Source organism: Anoplophora glabripennis, unplaced genomic scaffold (assembly GCF_000390285.2).
Source record: "Anoplophora glabripennis isolate ALB-LARVAE unplaced genomic scaffold, Agla_2.0 scaffold52, whole genome shotgun sequence".
Classification (NCBI taxonomy): Eukaryota; Metazoa; Arthropoda; class Insecta; order Coleoptera; family Cerambycidae; genus Anoplophora; species Anoplophora glabripennis.
The window spans coordinates 1,074,051-1,097,207 of NW_019416264.1; the positions used below are offsets into that span (position 1 = coordinate 1,074,051).

Consider the following 23,157-nt stretch of genomic DNA (forward strand, 5'->3'; position numbering starts at 1 on the left):
TAAATAATGCTCATTTTCTGTGCCAACTATTCTTTGAAAATTTTGCAATAGTAATTAAAACAAAATAAGAATAAAAACTTGTTTATGGACTTCAGTGTATTGCTAGTTAAAAAATAAAACTCAAGTTAAGATATTACAAACCAAATCATTTTCTTTTAATATTTAAAAAGTAGTACTTTATGTAAACTGATAAAAGATGCATTCATTTTTCCTTGCAACGTCTATCTATTTATAATTGGACATTGAGACTCTCCTATAGCAATCTTCACTGTCTACAATATTTATTATAATTGCGTTATGGAAAAAAATTTATACATCTACATACCGACCATATGGCATAATTATTCCGTTTAAAACATACCTGCACTTGCATCTATTCAATAAATAACAATAATTGAGGTTCGCACAAACTAGAACACTTATCCGTTGCACAACTAGTTAATCCATTAAAATTCTTAGTTGTTCAAAAACATCTTTAACGCTACCACGTGCTATAGAAAAATTTTATTACAGAAGTAATTAATGAAAATAACACTTGAGGAATGTACCACACAAAACTAAAATAATTCTGGAAATATAACTTGCAATTCTATTAATACTACTCTGTCGTATATTTAGTCAAGTGTACGTTTGGCGAATCGGCAGCATTTGATACTATGACGTCATTCCATTATTCTGTTTAAACTAGAACATTTGATGATCCTAAATAAATCCTCAATTATTTTTAGCGGTTAATCGTATGAAATATTCAAATACAACGCAATTTAAAAATTGTACTGACGCTTCCGCAGCTGGTTGACGCCACAGCTTCATTTTTCAAATAAAACCACCCACAAATAACACTCTCGGGACCTATCATTTCTTTAACAAATATTTAAATAATTAACATGAAAAAGAGACAATCTGAAATGTTTAACTTATCTGGGCATTGGCAGCAGATTGATTCGGCTACATGTCGAGAACGATAAATGTTTGTTTTATTTTTGGTAAATAAATGCCAGTCGTATTAACACACCAAAATGCTTATTTAAATTAGGATATGTCAATACATTTTTAAGACCGGTTTTAAGGTTTACTTATTTAGTTTTAGTCTAGTAAGTTTATGTAAAATGCAAATATGAAATAGTCAAAATAATAAAACATTAAGCTAATTCAAAAAACTTTTAAAAAATTCTAAATAATCGCGCCAAATGAAACATAATTTAATTTTCAAATATTTTTTTTTTCAAAAGTATTTGAAATATTTTAATATCTTTATAACAAAATAAAAATACAGGAGCTATTCATAAAATATATATGTATATTTTTAATAATAAAACGTGGTTCCATTGAGCGTTTAGCATTTTGTCAAATTTTGTGTAAAAGGTACTATTTTGAGAGTATTTTTAAAATTTCTATTTTAATACCTTAAAAACAGGAAATAGTTTTACTTCCTATAATATTGTCGCTTATATTTATAAATTTTATTTCAACATATTATAGTAAACATATACAGAATGATTCAGAACTTGAACTCAGAACATACAAAATTAAAGGACAAAAAATTGAAAAAATTTCGTTCCCAAGGAAATAAATAAGTACAATTTTATAGCACCTATTTTATATCAGCAAATTCAACTGCTTTTGCCGCTATTGTTATTATTAATTAATAAAATTAATTTGTAATTTGACATACCTGATGTTACAACTGTTCAAAATTTTGTCCGACATGTAAATACATTTGGGCCCGTCTTCGTCTTACCCAGTTTCTACAAACTAACGGAAATGTTGTCTTACTTCACCATAACACAAATGCTTCACTATAACACAAATACTTCACCATAACACAAATGTTGTCTTGCTTCACCATAAATTAAAACAATATCCATCAACTCCCGAGTTGCTATACACGTAAGCCATTTTCTACATTTGAAAAACTAATGTAAACACTATCGCAAAAATGTTAATACGAAAATCGAATTTCAGTATTCAGAACCGCCTGGTGGCACGTGGAGAGAGAGGGGCATTGCCCACCAGTGCACAACGCTAACGACGCTAAAGACTACAGTAGCCCAGCGATGTAAGGGTGGAAAATACAACTTCAATATTTTTTTACATAAATTTTTTTTACGATATTGACTCCATTTTTCATGACGCATCTATTTTTTTTAGGATAAGTTGTGAATCACCCTGTATAATCGAGTTACATTCGCAACTTATAATCAAACACTCCTTATAAACATATTTACTTTGTTTCAAATTTAAGTTTCATCATTTTAACACTTCCTTTCCTGCTAGTACTATTTCTATACTCACGTAGCAGAGATTTTAGCGTGAGAACAACAATACTAGAAGTAAAAGTTAATTATTTGCATAATCTTTGTCAAGCCTTAACTGTATGCAAAAAGTGTATGTTAAAAATCTAAATTACACATTGCCTAGAGCAATCTGAAATGCTAATAAATAAAATGTCTTCTTAATAGTCTGTTATTGGTAACGTGGAATGACTTAAACAGCAAGCATGAGCGCCGCAAGAAATTTTTCTCAAACTACGTGTCCTGATTATCTAACGATTTTATCGAAATGATATTTGCAGTATTTAACATTAAACAATCCATGTAAATCATCTTTGTGGAAAGCAAAAAAAATAAATATTGATCTCAATTATGTAAATATATTGGGAACTGAAGTCGAAACGAAAGATACGTCGTATTTTTAACACACTCCGTAGGAAATACTTTTGTTACCTAAGCTGTAACTTACCTATATATCACTGTCTTTAGGCATGTATTACAAATATTCTCTTATAAATGATTTCTGCAGCCACAGCACTTTGTCTACATTCATCGTATATCAATAGCAAATCCACTAATTCGTGACTAATGCAATTATACACTAAAAATAACACTTGATTTGCAGCTCTATACTACTCTAATACCAAAAGTAAATGTTTAGCAATCGGCTCCTTTCATTGAGACATATCTGCATTGATACAAAAAATAATAAATGTATTGTAATCTAAAGAAAATCTGAAAGCATTATAATATGCAAATCTTAAGAAAATCCAAATGATGATGGTTTCAAGTCTTTTTTCTGTTTCACGAAACGTCAAAAAGCCTAAGTCAACGAAGTGGCGACCAACCCCAAAATTTTTATGTGAAAATTGAAAGGTTTTGAACAGCTAGTTCTTCTTCCTCGACTTACAAAGACCAAAATAGTAGTAGTTTGAATTTAACAATGTCAAATTTTAACAAACATATATTTTAATCCCCAGGAAAAAAATGTTGGACGCCCATGCTTCTTAATAAGGTAATTTGCGACGGAATAAAAGCCGCCGTTTCATAAATTAATTTATAATACAGTTTATTTTTTCCGCCGTTGTGGTACAAGCCTCGTAATTTATAAAGTACCTATACTTTGCGACCAAACTAGTATTCCGTATTATTAAAAATGATTTATGTTGAATGAGATAACTCGATTCCAGTACACGGTGACGATTAAACCGTTCCACCGTGACAATTAGCAAGATAAATTTTATCAATTACGATCAGTGAATTAATGGGCACTAATGCGTTGAGATTGATAATGACCAACATTTTTACACCTCGCTAATTTCACCTCTACTGACCGATTATAGCCGCCACTTTGAATAATTCTTGAATATATTCCGCTGGTTTTGATCTTTTAGTCTTTTACTAACTAATTTTGTCGTTTTATTTAATACGTCTTTAAATAAGTACCACAGTGTTTGAATTGTTGCTAACATTGGCCATAAACGAAGTTGCTGCCAATGATACAATGACATAGACTAGGGTGGCCCAAAAAAAACGAATATTTTTTTTCTTGTATCTTGTGAAAATATGTTAGTTTATCATGTTTAAGAGCCCCCTCAAAAAAAAAACAGCTCAAAAAAAATTTTTTTAGAGGTCGCTCAAGATTTTTAAAAATTTCCAAAATCGTCAGAAATTTATTTTTTTAAATTTTTTTTCTCGTTATTTGATCATTTTCTAGGTAGAAAAAAATCTCAATTCTGAAAATTGCAAATCGATATTTTTTAAATCATTAGACATACCTAATTATTTTAACTTTCAAAATAGTGTACCTACTTATGTTTTCGAGCGACTTCTAAAAATAAATATCAACGAACTATTAATTTTTTTTATTGAATTTGATGAACAAAAGAATAGAAATAAATCACGAGACCCTTAAAAAATTTCTCGAGGCAAAATTTACTACCGCACTGTGAGTATCAAATATTTATAATTTTTTAATTTTTTTAAATTTAAGTGTCTCGTGATTTATTTCTATTCNATGGGTTTAGATCCGAATATCTTAATGGCCATGGTATCAGAGCCACCTTATCTATCCACTTATATGGAAATTGTGTGTTATTTGACTTTCTCGGCAAGGAAGCGCGCTTTAAAAAATCATCAAAAATTGAATTTTAAAAAAATTGTTTTTCTAGTTATTGTATCATTTTCTAGGTTCTGAAAATTTCAAATCGATATTTTAATTTCTAAAGGTCACTCATAATTATTTTAACTTTCAAAGTAGTGTACCTATGTCTTCGAGCGACCTCTAAATAATAAATATCAACGACTTCATAATTTTTTTTATTGAATTTGATGAACAAAAGAATAGAAATAAATCACGAGACCTTTAAAAAATTTCTCGAGGCAAAATCTACTACCGCACTGAATCAAATATTTATAATTTTTTATTTTTTTTAAAATTAAGTGTCGTGATTTATTTCTATTCTTTTGTTCATCAAATTCAATAAAAAAAATTATGAAGTCGTTGATATTTATTATTTAGAGGTCGCTCGAAGACATAGGTACACTACTTTGAAAGTTAAAATAATTATGAGCGACCTTTAGAAATGAAAATATCGATTTGAAATTTTCAGAACCTAGAAAATGATACAATAACTAGAAAAACAATTTTTTTAAAATTCAATTTTTGATGATTTTTTAAAGCGCGCTTCCTTGCCGAGAAAGTCAAATAACACACAATTTCCATATAAGTGGATAGATAAGGTGGCTCTGATACCATGGCCATTAAGATATTCGGATCTAAACCCATGTGACTTACTTTCTGCAAAGAATCCAAAATAACAACCTAAATCAGAAACAATACGTAGATGTTGCGAATTGTAATTAAATGATTTTCAAACTTCCAACCTTTAAAGTTCCTATAATTTCAAAATAAAAAGAAATCGGACCTATATCACATTTTTTTCTAGAATTATATTTAGATACTTTCTATTGTCAAAGTTTATACCAGATTAACAAAAAAATCTATGTAATTTTTTCCTGTTTCATATTAATTTCGTGATTATTTCTTGTTTTTTTTTTAATTTTATCCTATCTTTTTATTTTGTTCTATTTCAACTTTTATCCTTCTCTTTTCTTTGTTTTCGGCTATTTTTCTATATTGTTCCCTTTTCATCATTGTGCTAGTCTTCATAAATATCTTCCTATTTAGCAGCAAATTTCAAAAAAACGTTTGTGTACGAAACTGTTAATAACTGAACGGTCAGCTATGGACATCTGCTATCGATTCCTGCAATTCGATATTATAGATCTCTCTACTGGTCTATTGTTATTTTATTTCACTATATTGACATCGCCAAAAAAGGCATCTTGAAAATAATTTTTAAAAGAAATTTTAAGTTATATTTCATGTACCTTACTGCACGATATGTTATGAATTTTAAGGTTCTATTTTTTCCTCGCAGTTACCTTGCAATTTAACATTAAAAATTCGTGCATACAAATTCTTTATAATAGGTAATACTATGTCATGGCTTTCTAAATGTCAAAGTATCACTGAAGTATCACCGTCTTGTATCAGCTCTCTTATAGAAATGAAAGTCTCATATATGCTTAGTGTTGTACGACACATTAGATGCTATCTATCCATAAATCAATATAAGGAAATCTCTCATTTATAGTTATGACATCCAAACATGGCCAAATGAAACTGTCTTTCTTTTATTATTTATGGATTTGCCGTATAGGATAGTATTATAAGAGTGGTGTATTTATGTCGGTTAGGAGATGAGAAATTTTTCGTCCTAGTTGTCAACTTCGGCTAGACAGTGGAAAATGCGGCTTAGTGGATGTCGAAAGATATAATGCAGTTTTAAACTGCTTTGAATCATCATTTAAAGTAGGTATACCTACTACAAAGATATTCATGAGATTATGAAATTAAAGATTATAATTGAATACTATAGAACTCAGGGTGACGACAATATAAGGTATGGTAGCCAATTGCCCAATCCTGAATGTTTCTATTGCACAACCATTTAAATACCATAAACTTATATACAGGGTGATTCACACATGATGACCAAAAATTAAACCTCGTATTCTTTGGTGAATTTTAATGGAAGTATTTCCTATAAAGTTTTTATCTAGGACGCTTCGTTAAAAAGATACAGGGTGTTAAACTTCAAAAAATATTTTTAATTTTTTTAAATAATTTAAAAATTAGTAAGCGAAATAATTTGCAATTGGCACATGTATTTAGGTAAACATTGTCCAAAATCTGAGGGCTTTTCCTAAAATTTACATGCTCCAATAGCGGAGATACAGGGCATATTTTTCTAAAAATAAAATAGTACCTACGCCACTGCTTTATGGTGACAACCATGATATTTTGGGATTCGTCTTTCAATCTTCTACAAATTGCTACTCTCTTATGTTTTTCGAAAAAAGCCTGATTTTCGAGTAAAACTTAAATGATTTTAATTTAGTAAATGCTAAAAAATGCCTCCATTTCCACGAACACAGGCCCGACAACTTTTTGATAAGGAAAATGTAATTTGTTCGAAATTTATTATTGATAAATTAAATATTGATATTGTTGCATTATTTATTATTTTATTTTTATTCTATTTTAAAAAGCATTATATTCGAATATGGAAGTGTGCTTTCATTTCGTTTTTTAAGTTTTACTCGAAAATCAGGCATTTTTCGAAAAACATAAGAGGGTAGTGTAGTAATTTGTAGAAAATTAAGAGACGAATCCGAAAATTTTATGATTGTACCATAAAGCAGTGGCGTATTATTTTAGTTAGAAAAATATGCCACTCTGTCACCGATACCTGTATATCCGCCACTGAAACAACTAAATTTTAGAAAAAGGCCATTTTGGACAATGTTTACATAAATACATGTGCCCAATTTCAAATTATTTCACTTACTAGTTTTTAAATTACTTAAAAATTTTTAACACCGTGTATCTTTTAGCGAAGCGACCTACATAAAAACTTTATAGGAAAGACTCCAAGAATACGAGGTTTCATTTTTGGCCACCATTTTGAAGCACCCTGTATACGAGTATTTACAAAATGAGAACAGTAAATAAATCGAAGTGCAAAAAGTCAAATGATACAAACAAAATATTTGTTTCGATACCTACTAAATTACCACAATAATAAGACGAAACATTTTTGGAACCGCCGCGCCGCTTACTGCATCAACAGCGGCTCCATATGCAGCTCTTGAAGATTCATTAATTGACAATTGACTGTTATTGATGGGCAATTTTAGTATTTTTATTCGCACTTATGAACACAGATACACACTCCAAACTGACTGTCTTTTCACAAAAAGAAACCTCAGTTAAAAGCAAGAATAAATGAAAAATAATTGACCAGTTAATTCACTAATATTTTGCTTGAATTTTAAACAATAATACACAGGTTTCCGCAATGAAACTAAACTAGAAATTATGATAAAATAAAATTTAGCTAGAAATTTTTACGTTTACTGCAAAAAATGGAACAAATAAGTTACCTTTTTAAAATAGCAGATAATTCTAGAAGTATGCACTACTTTGTAATTTCAATGGCTTTGATTATTATTGATGATTTAATTTCATTGTATTAATGCTCAGTCACATAACAGTGTTCGACAAAAATGGTATGGACTAAAATTGTAAAAAAATTCCTCATAATTTTAGAACTGTACTTAGAAAAACAATAAAATGTTGCATACAAGCAAAGCATACTTTTTTGTACAACACACTGTATATTTTTAAATATTTGAACAGATAGTAAGGAAGAAATGGCCAAGAGTATGCTAACAATAAACACTTTTGGTCTCTCTTATTATNGGCAATTTTAGTATTTTTATTCGCACTTATGAACACAGATACACACTCCAAACTGACTGTCTTTTCACAAAAAGAAACCTCAGTTAAAAGCAAGAATAAATGAAAAATAATTGACCAGTTAATTCACTAATATTTTGCTTGAATTTTAAACAATAATACACAGGTTTCCGCAATGAAACTAAACTAGAAATTATGATAAAATAAAATTTAGCTAGAAATTTTTACGTTTACTGCAAAAAATGGAACAAATAAGTTACCTTTTTAAAATAGCAGATAATTCTAGAAGTATGCACTACTTTGTAATTTCAATGGCTTTGATTATTATTGATGATTTAATTTCATTGTATTAATGCTCAGTCACATAACAGTGTTCGACAAAAATGGTATGGACTAAAATTGTAAAAAAATTTCTCGTAATTTTAGAACTGTACTTAGAAAAACAATAAAATGTTGCATACAAGCAAAGCATACTTTTTGTACAACACACTGTATATTTTTAAATATTTGAACAGACCCCTGTCTTGACATTATTGTGATATAAGGTTCGATATGTCTATCTCTGATAATAAGGAAGATATGGCCAAGAGTATGCTAACAATAAACACTTTTGGTCTCTCTTATTATTAAAGATGGGCCCACACCACTGTAATGTTGAGAAATATACAGGGTGTTTTGTCAAAGAAAATACGTATTTTGGCATGTATCATGAAATTCACAAGAAAATATCCTACAACTTTTGTCCATATCATGTTTTGTTTTTCTAAATTCGAAGACAACAATAGTAAGCGGGGTACAATTATTGACATAAACACCTAAAGAAACAAAAATACAATTTTACGTTTGTTGAAAAATATCGAATGAAAAATTAAGTATTTGATTTATAACATGACATGACATGACATGTAGACTATCTGAAAATTTTTATTTAAATCGGCGATTTTCTGATGACTTCTATACTTTTTTATAAAATCACATTCAGCAAAAAAATATGTATAGAAGAATTCAGAATATTATTTAGGAAATGTTCACAAACTCTTTCTATCACTTTGTCGTGTGGAAACAAAATTTATTGAGAAGGTAAACAATTTTGTTATTATTGTCATTATCTGAGTTAAGATATATTTTGTTTGTCCGGTTACATATAATTTTAAGAATTACAAACATCTAATTCTGTTACTGTAACTCCATAAAACTAATTCCATTCGCAAAATGTTGGTGTGGCGGACATCCCAGTATATGCCGACTAATTTTTTTATCGCGGTTCATTACGGAGATATAAACAATTTATGCACCAATTAAAAACATTAAGATCACTCCTAAAAATAAATTTTATTTTGTTCCAGACGACGTAAACCACACTTTCGGACCGCTGGACGGCAGTATCTACGCCACCATCGCCAAGAAGCCGGAACTGTCACCCGGTGCAGTGTCGAGTCCGTTGACGGTGTCGATGGACAGTGGCATTTCTTCGGCAGGTTAGTACTTACAATTATTTCTATATACGCTTAGATCCGACCAATTTAACCAGAAAATAAGTTTAATGTTGTGTCCATATTTCTAAAGTTACTCGCTTTATTCCGCAAATTTAAAAATAGTGTTTTCAGTTTTGGCAGTAGAAAACCTGTGACAAAAATTTCAGTAATTTACAACTTTTAAAAAGCAACTGATGGTCTAAATCTAAATGCTTCTGTTTTCGTGGAAATTAATTAAGAAAACTAACCATAAATGTAAACCGACCCTGTGCATCTTGTACACGTGCGTTGTGTTGCAGTATAAATTAACCGGAGTATAAAATGTTTTTTGATCAAGAACTAGCAGATATGGTGTAATGTTTTAGACCAACACACTTATTTCAGAAACACCCTGTATATAATAACCAGTTAGTGCGATATACATATTTACTACGGACATTTTGTTTCATTTTATCTCGACGATCATTGCAATAATCAAAATTTAACAAGTTATAAAAGTTATTGCCACTTTTTAAAAGTATTATTTTACTTATTATAATAATGAGTAATAGTGGCAGTGATCAAGAGACTTCTCATCCAGAAATTACAAATGCGGCACGAAGTGTCGTATTAAATTATTATTGGATAAGTCCCGGAAGAAATATGGAGCAAATTATAAGAGATTAATTTATTTGGTACAGCACCAGAAAAATGTAAAATCTTTCTTGCATAATATAGGTATGTATCGATTGCCTGTTTTGCCGAATTTTCTAAAACTGCGAAGAGTACTTGACTTTGGTCTGTTGATGGGCAAGTATCAGCCCTTATTTTGACATATAAAACCATTGAAATGTACTTCAAACTGCGGGCATTTTAAAATCAACGTTAGAAAATTTATATTCTAAATTTTTATTTTGTATTTAATTTATTTATTTGTAATAAGTAATATATAATACAATTTTTATCGTTATGTACTGATAGTAGATGCGAGTGGGAAAACCTTTTTTAAAATGTGTAAATCCAATCAATTAATATTGGTGGAATGTCAAGTCAAGTCACGTAGGTATATTAAGTACTTGAAAATTCAAGAAGTTATTCGAGATTACTTAATTGTTTAAAATCCTATTGTTTTTTATCATAATAAATTGGAAAATACGAACTAATATAAATTTCTTCATAAATTATGTTATTATATTAACCACCTAGTAAACATAAACGAATTCACATTCTCATATTTTTTTTCTTTATCTGCTAATGTAAGACACATGAGGCTTCTACAGAAATAATATTGCAAAAGGTGCTAGTGAGGATAAAAAATCTTTTGTTATTGCAACTAGATTCGGTAAAACGCCTTCCTATTTACTTAAATACGAGTTTAAACACCTCAAAATCAAAACAGTGGTATGTTAAAAATGTTACAAAATTGATACTCTACTTCAGGATTACAATTCCCGCACTTTTTGAAATGCTTCAATCATATCAAATAGTAGCAAGTCCAAGTCAAAAGGCAATAATAGTAAAAAGACAAGTCAAGCAGAAGTTAAATAAAGAAAATAGTTGACTTTGAGTTTAGGAGTATCTAAAGGCATCAAGCTACTTGATTTGATGAATCTCCATTCTACATTTATGAATTTTTTAGAATATACATACCTTGTTAAATCACACATTTGCAAAAAATGTTCTAACACTTTCGTATTCTCTTAGACTACCAAGTTAATTGAACTATCTTCTTATTTTAAGTAGGAGCTACAGTTTCTTCAAGAGAATTTTAATTATTCTAATTATTCTAATTAAGACATTCACATAAAGAAACTTTTAAAAATGAAAAAATATACAGGGTGTAAGGAGTATGGATGCCATTACTTCAGCATGAGATAGAATAATCATAAATGTACAAAAAAGTTGTATATTATAGGGCAGTTTTCAAAATACAACGAATATTAATATTGGGGAGTTTCATCACAACGTGACAACAGCACATGTGCACGCGGCAGACTTATCCTACGGAAAAAATGTAAACAACTATTATTGTGAAACATTAATTTCAAGACAATTGTTTTCCAGTTTTTAAATAAGTAAATAAAATGTATCGATTTTGTAGTACGAGGATAGTGTTGTACTTAAATTTTAGCTGGAATTTTAGTAATTATGAATCTCTTAATACAGGAACTTAACTTTTAATCAAATTATGAATTTGAAAAATTTGTAAAGTACTCAAAGATTCACGTTGTCCAAATAATCATACGTATTAAAAATATTTTAGGGACTTGCCAAAAAGCAAAATTAAGTAATTTTTAAACGCACAAGTACAAAACAAATATATGCTCAAAATGTTCACCACCATTTTCGATGCACGCACGACACCTTCGAATCCAATTTTCGAGCACTCGCTAGAAAACACCTCAGGAAAAGGAAATAGTGGTAAAAAACACTCCAACACGGTCCAATTCCAAATACCAACATCAACTGAATTGCGTCTTGCTGGACAGCTTAGTACCTCGTTGTTACATTGCTCGATATGAATTTTATCGAATTTTAAAATTACAACGCTAATTATTTTTTAGAATTAAGCATAAAGAAGTGAAAAAAGTGATACACATTGTATTTTATGGTATTGTATGCACTCAGTTATGTCAATATTCCTTAATTAATCGAACTTTTGTATCAAGTTGGAGATTGATAATTTTTTTCTCGTTGAATTTAGGACCCACGTCATATAAAGTTTTTTTGTTTATTTTAATGTATTCTATCATCTGTTAAAATTAAGGCTGTTAAACTTCTAACACCCTAAATACAAAAATTACAAATAAACGAATATTAACCACTAAAAATATGTAATTGTTATAGCAGGAAGCTACAAATGAAATTAGAATAATTACGAGAAAAAGTACGATTTGTATTTGCAAAGCATATATCTCGAAAACCGTGCATTTTCCGATTCTTTCTTTATTTTTACTTGAAGAATGCGATCCTTTAAAATATGTATACTTCCTCGCATGACATTCTGTATAATTTACATACTCAGAATACAAAATCTGGATCTTAACATGGTTTAATACACTCACAAAAAAATTGGATCAAACACCTTCAAGTTGATATCCGCTATAGCCTAAAAGATTGAGCAGTTCTCATTTAACTGGTACAATGATTTATTAAAGTAACCCTTGACAAGTTTTGATAAATTGTCGTATTTACATAAATGATTTACTTCAGGCGGAAATAACAAAAAAAAATAAGGACTTCATTGTCTGGAAGTCCATTGTTGAAGAACATGGAGAACTCCAAACTTCATTACTCTTAAAAGACAAGTTGAATATTTCTGTCACAAACTGTAATTTAAAATATGAATTTTAACTGCAAATAATACAGTACATTTTCTTAAAGAACCACCATTGTTATATTGATTTTATTGCTTTAAATATTGTCAAGTACTGTTATATGTATATAAATTAATGTAACTATAAAAATTACGTTTTTTAATGCAATTTTGACAGATTTTTAATTAAAATCCAAGCAAAATATGATACATCATATTCTTCTTCTCTTTTGAACTATCTAAACTTGTAATAATACCTAAGAATCATTATTGTTGTAACTAAAACATAATCTTGTTCACATAGCTTAGTATGTTATATTCTGCATCAACAGTGTGTGACTAATTTCGAACAATAAATTACGACTTCTTGACCGTTGGCGGACAAGATAAATATGTTCGCAACGGCACTAATAACAAAACAGACCCATTACTCGACATCTTCAGTACACACTACCTGAATTATCGTCATCGTAGCGACAGGGACTCGTCGTTGGAATTTAATCGAACCGAATTAGATAATTTGTGTCACGCATTATATATAGTACGAGTCAAATTATTTATCAGAGCAAGCGAAAGGATACTGAAATTGTTGACTCCGATATATGTAATGTTACATGTAATGCATCTTCCGGCTGCTTATTAAATTGTCAGCGAGACTAATAATATTCATTATTTGCGCAAATATATATCGGAGCAATTTATTTAATCACTCTCAATTTCATCTCGTGCAAGGTTACGGTCTACCGTTCCTATTGCTCTACCTACACTAGTCACAAAAATTAAGGGATATTAAAAAAAATCCAAACTTTCAAATCAAAGAGGTGTAAGTTGGAGGGAAATGGTCGTGGAGAGAGTAAAAAAAAATTGAAACTTCAAGTTTCTAGTTTTCAGATCTGGAGGTTAAAATTTTTTATCGTCAGCGGTTTTTGAGTAATTATAAGAAATTACAAATTTTTGCTTGTTTTTAAAAAAGTCTATGGACTTGAAAAATTTTTTTGGTAATTTCACCATAAAGTTTTTTTTAGATAATTTAATTTTGTTCAATTTCACTGGTTCCGGAGCCCTGTACGACGATTTGTCCCTAAGTTATCGTCGGTCAAAGCGAAAAAGTCATTTTTTACTTTGATAATCAATTACTCGGGAAATAAAGATCGTACAGAAAATCCAAGTAGGGTTTTGAAAATTGCAAAATATCCTGTACAAGTCGTAATTGTTGGTTTTTGATAATATAAAAATTTTTTCGAAGTGAAATTTTTGAATAACCTGTCATAATGGATACACTAAAGATATTTAGTGTAATTTTTTAACCTCAAATTGTCCTAAAGAAACCCTGTTAGTTTCAAAGCGCTGCCATTTTTTTCCTATTGCCCAGATTGTTTAAATTTGTCGTTTTTGCTGAAAATCAATGTAACGAGTAATTTTTCACTTTTTATTCATTTTTTTTTAAATTGAAAATGTTTTTTTGGCAATAATCCATATTTTTTTCAACAAAATTTGGGATTTTTATTATGTCCCTTAATTTTAATTTTTTGTTCTAGTGTATTACAATCTGCCAGCTATACGTGGTAGTTCACAACGTATCCAAAAAATTACGGAATTGTACAGTAAACTTATCAAAAAAAAATAATTTTGGACGTACAGGGGAAAAAATCAAAAAGGGCAGTTCGAAAATGATTTAAAAATACACTTCTGCACGGCACTGGAAACTGGTCCACTGTAAAACCTGACCTCTCACAATGCGACCGGCATGGTAGCGAAGTGTGATAAAAACGGACAAAAACTTTCGCAAGGAAAGAAATAAATAGAATTTTATATCAGCTAATTCAACTGCTTTAGCCGTTATTGTTATTATTAATTAATAAAATTAGTTTGTGGCTTTAAATAATAAAATAATTTGACATACCTGATGTTACAACAACAATTTAATTTTATGCACCGACGTGTAAACACAAATGTTGTCTTGCTTCACCATAATAAAAATGTCTTGCTTCACCAAAATTAAAACGATATCCATCAACTCCGAGTTGCTATACACGCAAGCCATTTTTGACACTAACTACTAAAAAACTATTGTAAACACCACAGTAAACACTATTGCAACGACGACGATTGTAAAATGGAATTTCAGTATTCGGAGTCGCTGAGCCACGTGCTATCCACGCGTATTACGAATGACGCTAGAGTTGAATGTACTACAACTTCAATAATTTTTTTCTTGGAAAGTATATATAAGGATTTTACAAAAAATTTCTTTTAAAATATTGACTCAATTTCTCACACCGCATCTATTTCCAAATTTTTTTGGATAAGTTATGAATCACCCTGTATAGTCTAAAAAGGACATTTCCAAAATTATTTAAAACTAATTATCTGCGCGTCACTAGAATTTGATCGACCCTAATGTCTGAACTAGTGTAATATCAATGGACTTGTAGAAAAATTTTATGCGCAGAAAACAAAAAAATATATATAAAGATTAAAGGTAATAAATAAGGTAAGAGTTTTATCGTATCGTTCATTCTATTGTTGTTCTTAATTTCTACTGTTGTGTAATTTAATCAGTATATTTTATTTAGTATTTTAATCAAGAAAAAATTAGTAGGTATATAAGTGATTTTACACCTTTATAATTTTGACAAACGAAGATAAACGTTCCTTGTTCTCATTGGTCTTGCAGTCTAAATTATTGCTTTGCTTTTTTGGTTATTTTACGTTGGCCTATTTCTGCTACTATGGTTAAACATCGACGCCAAGAGACGAGCAATCCCTAACCTGGAAATTTTGCTGAATCCCCACTCTATCGTAGGGTAGGGACCTTATACCTGTCTAACATTCTCCTCCTTTCCGAGGGATGGTATGTCTTCCTATACTAACCTTTTAAATTCATATTCAGAAAGGTAAATGTGCAAAAAAAATAAGAATTAGACCGATAGATATAAACAATAAACTGCAGTAATAAGATCACTATAGAAACAACAGTACCTAATACTGAAAAAAAAATAATAAGATACATTTCTATATACAACTTCGAATATTTTTTTCTCAAAATTTCCAAACATTTTTTAATAACTTCCCAAAAGCTTTTGGATAAGTTGTGATTCACCCCATCTGATTTTCTCTACTATCGAAAATCAAAATAATTATAATGCATTTGAAGATTACAAAAAAAGTTGGTCTTTTTTTTAAATTTAGCTATTAAAACGTTATCTCTTAAACACCGTCGAAAATTGATCATTGCTCTACCTTGAAGTAAGTTTCCTTGTTTTTACCTTCTCGGGATTTACCTGGTAATATACAGTCATAATTTCCGTGTTGCTTATCCAGAACGTCTTTGAACTAATCATTAATTTCGAGAGGTCATTCTGTATGAGAAAAGTTCAGCCGTGATTTTCGTTTTAACACTCTTTTGGATCTAACTTTTAATAAGACGGTTCACTGAGCACACACAATGTAAAAAAAATTTTGTTAGTCACTCCACCTTTGACAATAACCGATAAAATATACTTGACACTAATAGACACTTTTTACGAAAAAAAAAACACTCAATTCAAAGCATATAACGCTAAAGATCAATGTTACTTCCTCAATAATTCCGTCGCAATTTTGAAACCATACATTCTGTATAAGATTAACTTCTTCCAAACTGTCTTAATTATATTTTTCAAATAGGTAAAATTATATTGAACCTATAAATATTATCCTAAATATGTAAACAGTAACACTTATTTTCTTCAGAAGTAAACATGTAGTAACATTTTTTTTTAGTTCCACTTTCCAGACCCCGTATTTTATTCAAGTTAATAAATTTTATCCGAATGTATTTATTTATTGAATTGCATTTGCTTTGTAGATAAACCCCACACTGCAGGAATTTACAGCAGCTAACATAAAACAGAACGCATACCCGAAACTAAAAATAATTTAAGTCACTGATACGACCATATAATTCTGGCAGACGCTTCTAGTCTGCGTAAGTGGATAAGAAGATCGTAAATATATCTATTACGTGTATAATAATTAAACAAAACCTTATAACTTATTCTTAGAAGGTCGTAAAGTATATATTCTCCTTTGTTTCCGCATAAGTGTTAATTTATTTCTCTAATGAAGGTGTTGAAGGCGATAATTTACTTTATTGTTGCCCAAATTGTTAAATTTGAAAGTAAGATATCTGCAAATATTTTCTCCATATGAAAATATTTAGAGAAATAGTTAAGCGATGAAAAAAAAAAATAAAATTGAATTAAATTCCAAAATGATCAGTATTAAAACCACTCATTATTATGTAACAGTTTATATATACAGAGTCATTCAGTAATAATGTTATTAATTTTAAGGAAAGATGGGAAAAAATGAGTAGAAATAGTTAAAAAATTTTAAAACGCACATTTACACTGCAAAAAAATATTTTCAATCATTATTTAAACCCCTTTTCAGACCGCTCCTGACCGCTGACTCACAAAGGTTCATCCAGAATGAATTTTGACCAACCGTAGTATGTGGTTATAAACCTAGCTTTTAATGCCTTTTTAATCCATAAGGACCTACATCGAATAAACAAAAGCTTTTTAGTTAGACACATGAATGGATGAGATATTTTTTTACATTTTAAATATTAACAAGTATTTTTAATTTGTTAATAAAAACAAATGTATAATGATAATAATTTCCGAACGTTAGGTTATACAATTTAGTATCTTTAAGATTGTTAACATATTCACTTCGTTTTATAATTGAATATGAGTTTTTAGTATTATCAATTAATTATTCAGTTTGTAGTACGTATACCTTATTATGTGATTTATTGCTTATGCTACCTACCTATTTAAAATGAGGGTACGGCTAAAATAAACACTCACTCATTCGTCCATAACATTTAATAAAGCTTTGGGGTCCCCTGTATTTTGATTTTGAAACCAATTGCAGAATTGGCTAAATAATAAATCGAAAAATTTTTGTTAAGGGTAATTAGAAAACTATACTTATTTATAACCGATTTTGATGAAACTTATGACAGTTAAAGACTCTTTTGGTATGATTACCTACAATGTTCATTCCATTATCTTAATCAGAAAGAAAGTTATTTTAAAAAATATCCAAAGGATAAGACCCCATTAGAGAGCCATATCTCAGTAACGGTGCTCCGGAGGACCAATGTTTATAGGAACTTTTTTTACTATTTTTGGCTCTACTTTCACCTCTTGTACCAAGTTTTCCAAACACCCTGTATTTCACATAATTAAAGTATTTTTCACATAAACGTGAATTTTTTTCTTTTATTTATTGCATACATCCCACAGTTGCGAATTTCTAACTAAATACCATTCGACCGACTTGCAGGACACCAGCAGAACGCCAACACCAACGCCTCCGCCAGCCCCCCACCGACGGCCCAGCCCTCTCCGCTGACCCCCGAGGACCAGCACCGAGAGCTCGACGAGCTGCTCTCCGACATGATGCTGACCGTCCAAAGCATTCCCGACCTGAAGCCGCACCAGGAGTCGGCCGCGGACGGCGACTTCGGCCTCGAGAATGTGCGCTACATAGACGAGGAGGAGGACAAGAACATTCCCTACCACGCACGCCAGTCCAGCCAGCCGTTCAGTTACGGCGTCAACACGACCATGATCACCGACTCCAAGGGGCTGTCCAGCCCCAGCCTGGTCCGTAAGGCGAGCGTCAACAAGAGTTCCGGTGACACACTGCGGAAAGTGCAAACCCAAGTGTATCCGGACTTTTCCTCCTCGAAACCAGTGCCGAACTTCTCGAACTCGCCGGTGTCCAACTATAACACCCTCAACAAGTACTCCGGGTACAACTCGCCCCCTCCTACGACGCTGAGGAAGAACGACCCCATCGACGACATTTTCACCACCAGTGCGTTGAGTGCTCAGCCGATCAAGCGTGATTTCCGCGAGGAATACTACAAGGACGAGATAAGGCGATACGATCCCTTGAAAAGGAGTCTGACGGAGGGGACGATTCGGAGGAGTCCCGAGAAGATTACGGCAAATTACAAGACTTCCAACTCGGTGGTCACCAGCCCCTATTCGGATTCGGAAAGTTTGTCGCCCCCCGGGGCCTTCAGGAATTCGACCAAGTCGCCGGAGTTCCACGAAACGTGAGTTTTTCTTTAATTAGCTAGCTCGTTCTATTGAAATAATTTTTAATTAAGGGAAACTCTCAATTTTATCACACCCTGCCCGGGTTAGTAAAAGCTGAACACTACAATGAAATTAGCAAATTAAGCTCTAAAAGAAGGTAAATATTTTTTTTCTAGAATGTTATGTGAATAACTCTGAACAAGATGATGGTCTATAATTGACTTTTTATTACAATTTTCTACACAGATAAGTAAAAAGTTCTGCGGAATCGGAATATGTAATTAATGATTTTTGAATAAAAAAATACATTATATCTATCTGCAGAAAATTATACAAGATCATATTTCTGTGATGATTTCCGATTTAACCAAAAATCAATTTAATCAGTACGTCTTTATGAATAATGTAATGTTTTAGTTCCATCAAATAGAATGAGTAATTAATATGTAAACAACCACTACCTACTGAAATAAATTTCTATATCCTATAATATTTACTGTAAAACTAAAAGTTTTTCAAAAATATAAATTTTTTTACCATATCCTTTTAAACTGACGTTCAATTGTTGTTCTTCTGACAACACTGTAAAGAAATCGGCGTGAGTGAAAGCAATAAAGATTCGAAGTGAAATTTTTGAAATTTGAGTGAAATTATTGAGTACATTTTCATTCAATATTGGACATTTTGATCATTTTACTCATTTGTGATCATATTTAAACTAAAATTGAGTACTTTCAGTCAAATTTAGTACGCCTTAAATAAATTCTTCGAGTAAACTCCTATTTGGTGCACTTGTACATAAATCAGAGTAAATGTCCTAATTACTGAGCGAGTTTAAATATATATTAATTTCGAGTAAATTAAATGGCGCCGTGATGGTGGCACCACTTACATATTGCTTCTGTAATCTCGACCACAGTTGATATAGATCCGCGGGATGCTCCAGAAAAGTGGGTCTCAGCTAACGGGTCTCAGCCAGGACAGGCAACACTGTATATCCTAATTAATCCTAATAATGAGTGATTTATTTTTGCACTCAATATTTAGTTAATTAAAAACCAAGTCTGAGTAAAAAATTACTCAATAGTTATATTTAAATCATATTAGAGAAAGTCAACTCTAAATTGGTTTTATATACTTAGAATAGAGTCAAAAGTAAAACTCACTAATTTCTGATGCAATAGTTTCACTCAGTTGTACTCATACTAATAGAGTGAAAATTTCACTCCACCATATATGTCACTGCCTACATTTCCCGTTACTCTTCTAAGAAAAAAAGGTGAAAAAATTTCAAATTCACCGAAATATGACATGCATTTTTTTTTTAATGGAACACCCATTATACTTGTACATATTCGGATACATTTTTTTACGATTACAATAATACAAGATATCCAGGCAAAATTATTGCCAATTTATAGGTTTACTTTTTTAAGATTTTCATAAAATTTTAAGTGAAAAAGCGCGAGTATTGCGTTATCAATAAAATGAACCGTTTACAAGATAAACACCTTTATCGATGAAGACACCACCATATTTACTTTAATAGTAATAAATACCTACAAACAACAATTGGTATAAACAAAATGCATAAATCAAATGATAGGCACTTGAAATTTAACTGAATTAAAATATCTCAAAAAAATTAATTTACAAATTATATAGAAAATAAGACATTTGTTACTGAAACATGCAAAAAATAATAATTTCTCTTTTTGTTTTGTTTGCAGAATTGTTTTCTTTCTGTTGCTGTTTTTGAATTATCAAATTACTTTTTATAAATATTTCAAAGTCCCACAGTTAAGTACCACAAATAACAATCATTAGCATATACATTCATTCTTCATTCTTTACTAAATAATCTTACTAGCGATATTCTTTCTAAGTTTTCTTTGCTGACGTACTGGATGTATAATGAAATACTTGTATATAAATAACAATAATTTATCAGTTCAAAATTGATAAATGTGAGTTTTCCATTGTAACTTATTTTAGAAATAAGAAAGAGTGAGAAATGGGACCATTTCTTATTTCTAAAATAAGTTACAATAATTTATCAAATAACATTAATAATAAATTAATTTTTAAACATACATTTAGCAGACTTAAGGAAAAAAATGTTGAAAATAATATATGATAAACAAATAAGCAAATACATTAAAATATTATTGCTTCAACAATCAAATCACCTAGATAATAATCAGCCGAATAATTATAATACAATTATATACCTTTAAGATTCTGTTATGTAAATTTCACTAAACTAGTTTCACAATTATCCTTAATTATTGACTGCAAAATAAATTAAGAATACGTCCTTGCTTTATTCTTAAAATAAATATATTTCTACTGTGCCGACTAAAAATGAATTTAAATGACAGCAAAGGAAAGAAAACTAGTTATGGTAGGATCGTATTCGATGCAAAGTAGAGCAAAAAATTGTCGGTCTTTTATCAAAGGAAAATTGTGTAATTATTTTTAGGAGGCGTAAGATGAATCATTTCAAATTTAAAATATAATTGAATGTAAAATCTGAAATACCGCTGCATACGCACTGTGTTCTGGTAGTACAAGTAGTCGCCCAGATGCATCGAATATTGGTCGGTTACACGTCAAATACTAACCTGGCGAGCTGGGTCGTAAATCAATAAAATAAATAGTTTATGAGAATAAAGGAACCCCTTAAAAGCGCATTGCACTGGATCCCTTGACAGGCAATGATATATTACTTTGCATCGAATATGATCCTACTATAGATAATATTCATATCATTTCTAAATACGTGTTATTTATATTACTTTGCTGATTTGCTGGGATTTTACCTCAGAAAAAATAAACCAAAAATAAATAATAATATATAATATGTACAAAAGCAAATAAAAAATATAGTCCAATGTACTTCAGCTCCCAAATTTGGGGTAACGAAATACTGTTAAATGGTAAAAAGTGGTTCCAAAACACTGTTATAACGGTGCTTTTTAGATATATGTACTTATGTTGGAACCACAGTCGACCTTTTTAGAAAGACCAAACCCCGGCTTTTGGGAAAGTGCATTAAACTTCAGAGACGGCAAAACACCTACTCTAAACCATTTTTGGTTTATAATTATGGATTTGCATAAGTTAAATATTGACTCTCCCAAGAACTCTATTATATGATTCACCACCGGCCAAACTGCATTTCTACCCACAACGATCATCATCATCGTAGATGCAATTCCGTTAACATGCTTTTTGTTCGTTTTCGTGAAGCAACCCACAAGACTGTTGACTTGGCAACAGCTGGCAATGAGAATAATAGACAAATGCAAATAACGCTGTAGTCTAAAAAAAACCTCAAATAACAAACAGTAATATTTTCGTAGTTAAATATTTGGGATGTGGAATTTATGTATCCGCAAAACCAACCTTCGAAAGATTTCCAACAACAAAAGAAGATGGTGTAAATATTTAGGAAATACATTTTTTCTGTTAAAATATATTTTTCAGATTAGCATTTTGTCTAAGCCTTAAATCACAGTTCCAAATACTGTGTTAAACCCGACGTAGACTTTAATTATACATTTTTTATATTAATTTCTGTATTCTGCTTTTAAAAAATATGAAGCTAATTCAAATTAATTCTAAAAATATGCTCGAAATTCTCATCTAATGACGTATTGGCTCTTTGACAGCAACACCTAAGTATGCTAAAGAGCAACTTCAAGGACAAGCTATTCAATAACAAATTATATTGAAGGAATCAACTACTCTGAGGACTAATACCATTAAATTGCATATGCCTATCTAGTGAACATTATATCTCACGAATATTAATTAATAATAAAAAAAATAAAATAATATATTATTAATGAATAAAACACACTTCTAAGAAATAATTAATATAATTTTTATAGAAATTATCACTTCTAGCAAAAAATAAGGTCGATTAATGAACCAGTAGCTGTTTCCTGCAATATCATTAGTTATTAATAAATACAAAAAGATGTAATTTTTGTTAATTGTGACAATTTCTTCAACAGTTTATTGGATGTAAAGGTGGTGAATGTCAAACGTAACAAATAAGAACTGGAATTATTTTTTAACATTTTACAAGAATGTTTCTCAGAACGCCTCGTCGTAAGGTTGTCCTTAAATATTTAAATCATTTTCTATATCATGATTACTCAGCTGTTGTGTTACT

At 30.4% G+C, this 23,157-nt stretch overlaps 1 protein-coding gene across 8 annotated transcripts in view; it reads left to right on the top strand.

Moving 5' to 3' along the window:
* Window positions 1–23,157, top strand: part of LOC108903388 (tensin-1) — a 627,358-nt gene that overhangs the window by 570,496 nt on the left and 33,705 nt on the right. For all 8 annotated transcript variants that reach the window (XM_018705546.2, XM_018705547.2, XM_018705548.2 and 5 more), the window contains 2 exons: window positions 9,447–9,578; window positions 18,211–18,991. In XM_018705546.2, the coding sequence (XP_018561062.1) occupies window positions 9,447–9,578; window positions 18,211–18,991 (913 nt within the window). The remainder of the gene's footprint in view (window positions 1–9,446; window positions 9,579–18,210; window positions 18,992–23,157) is intronic.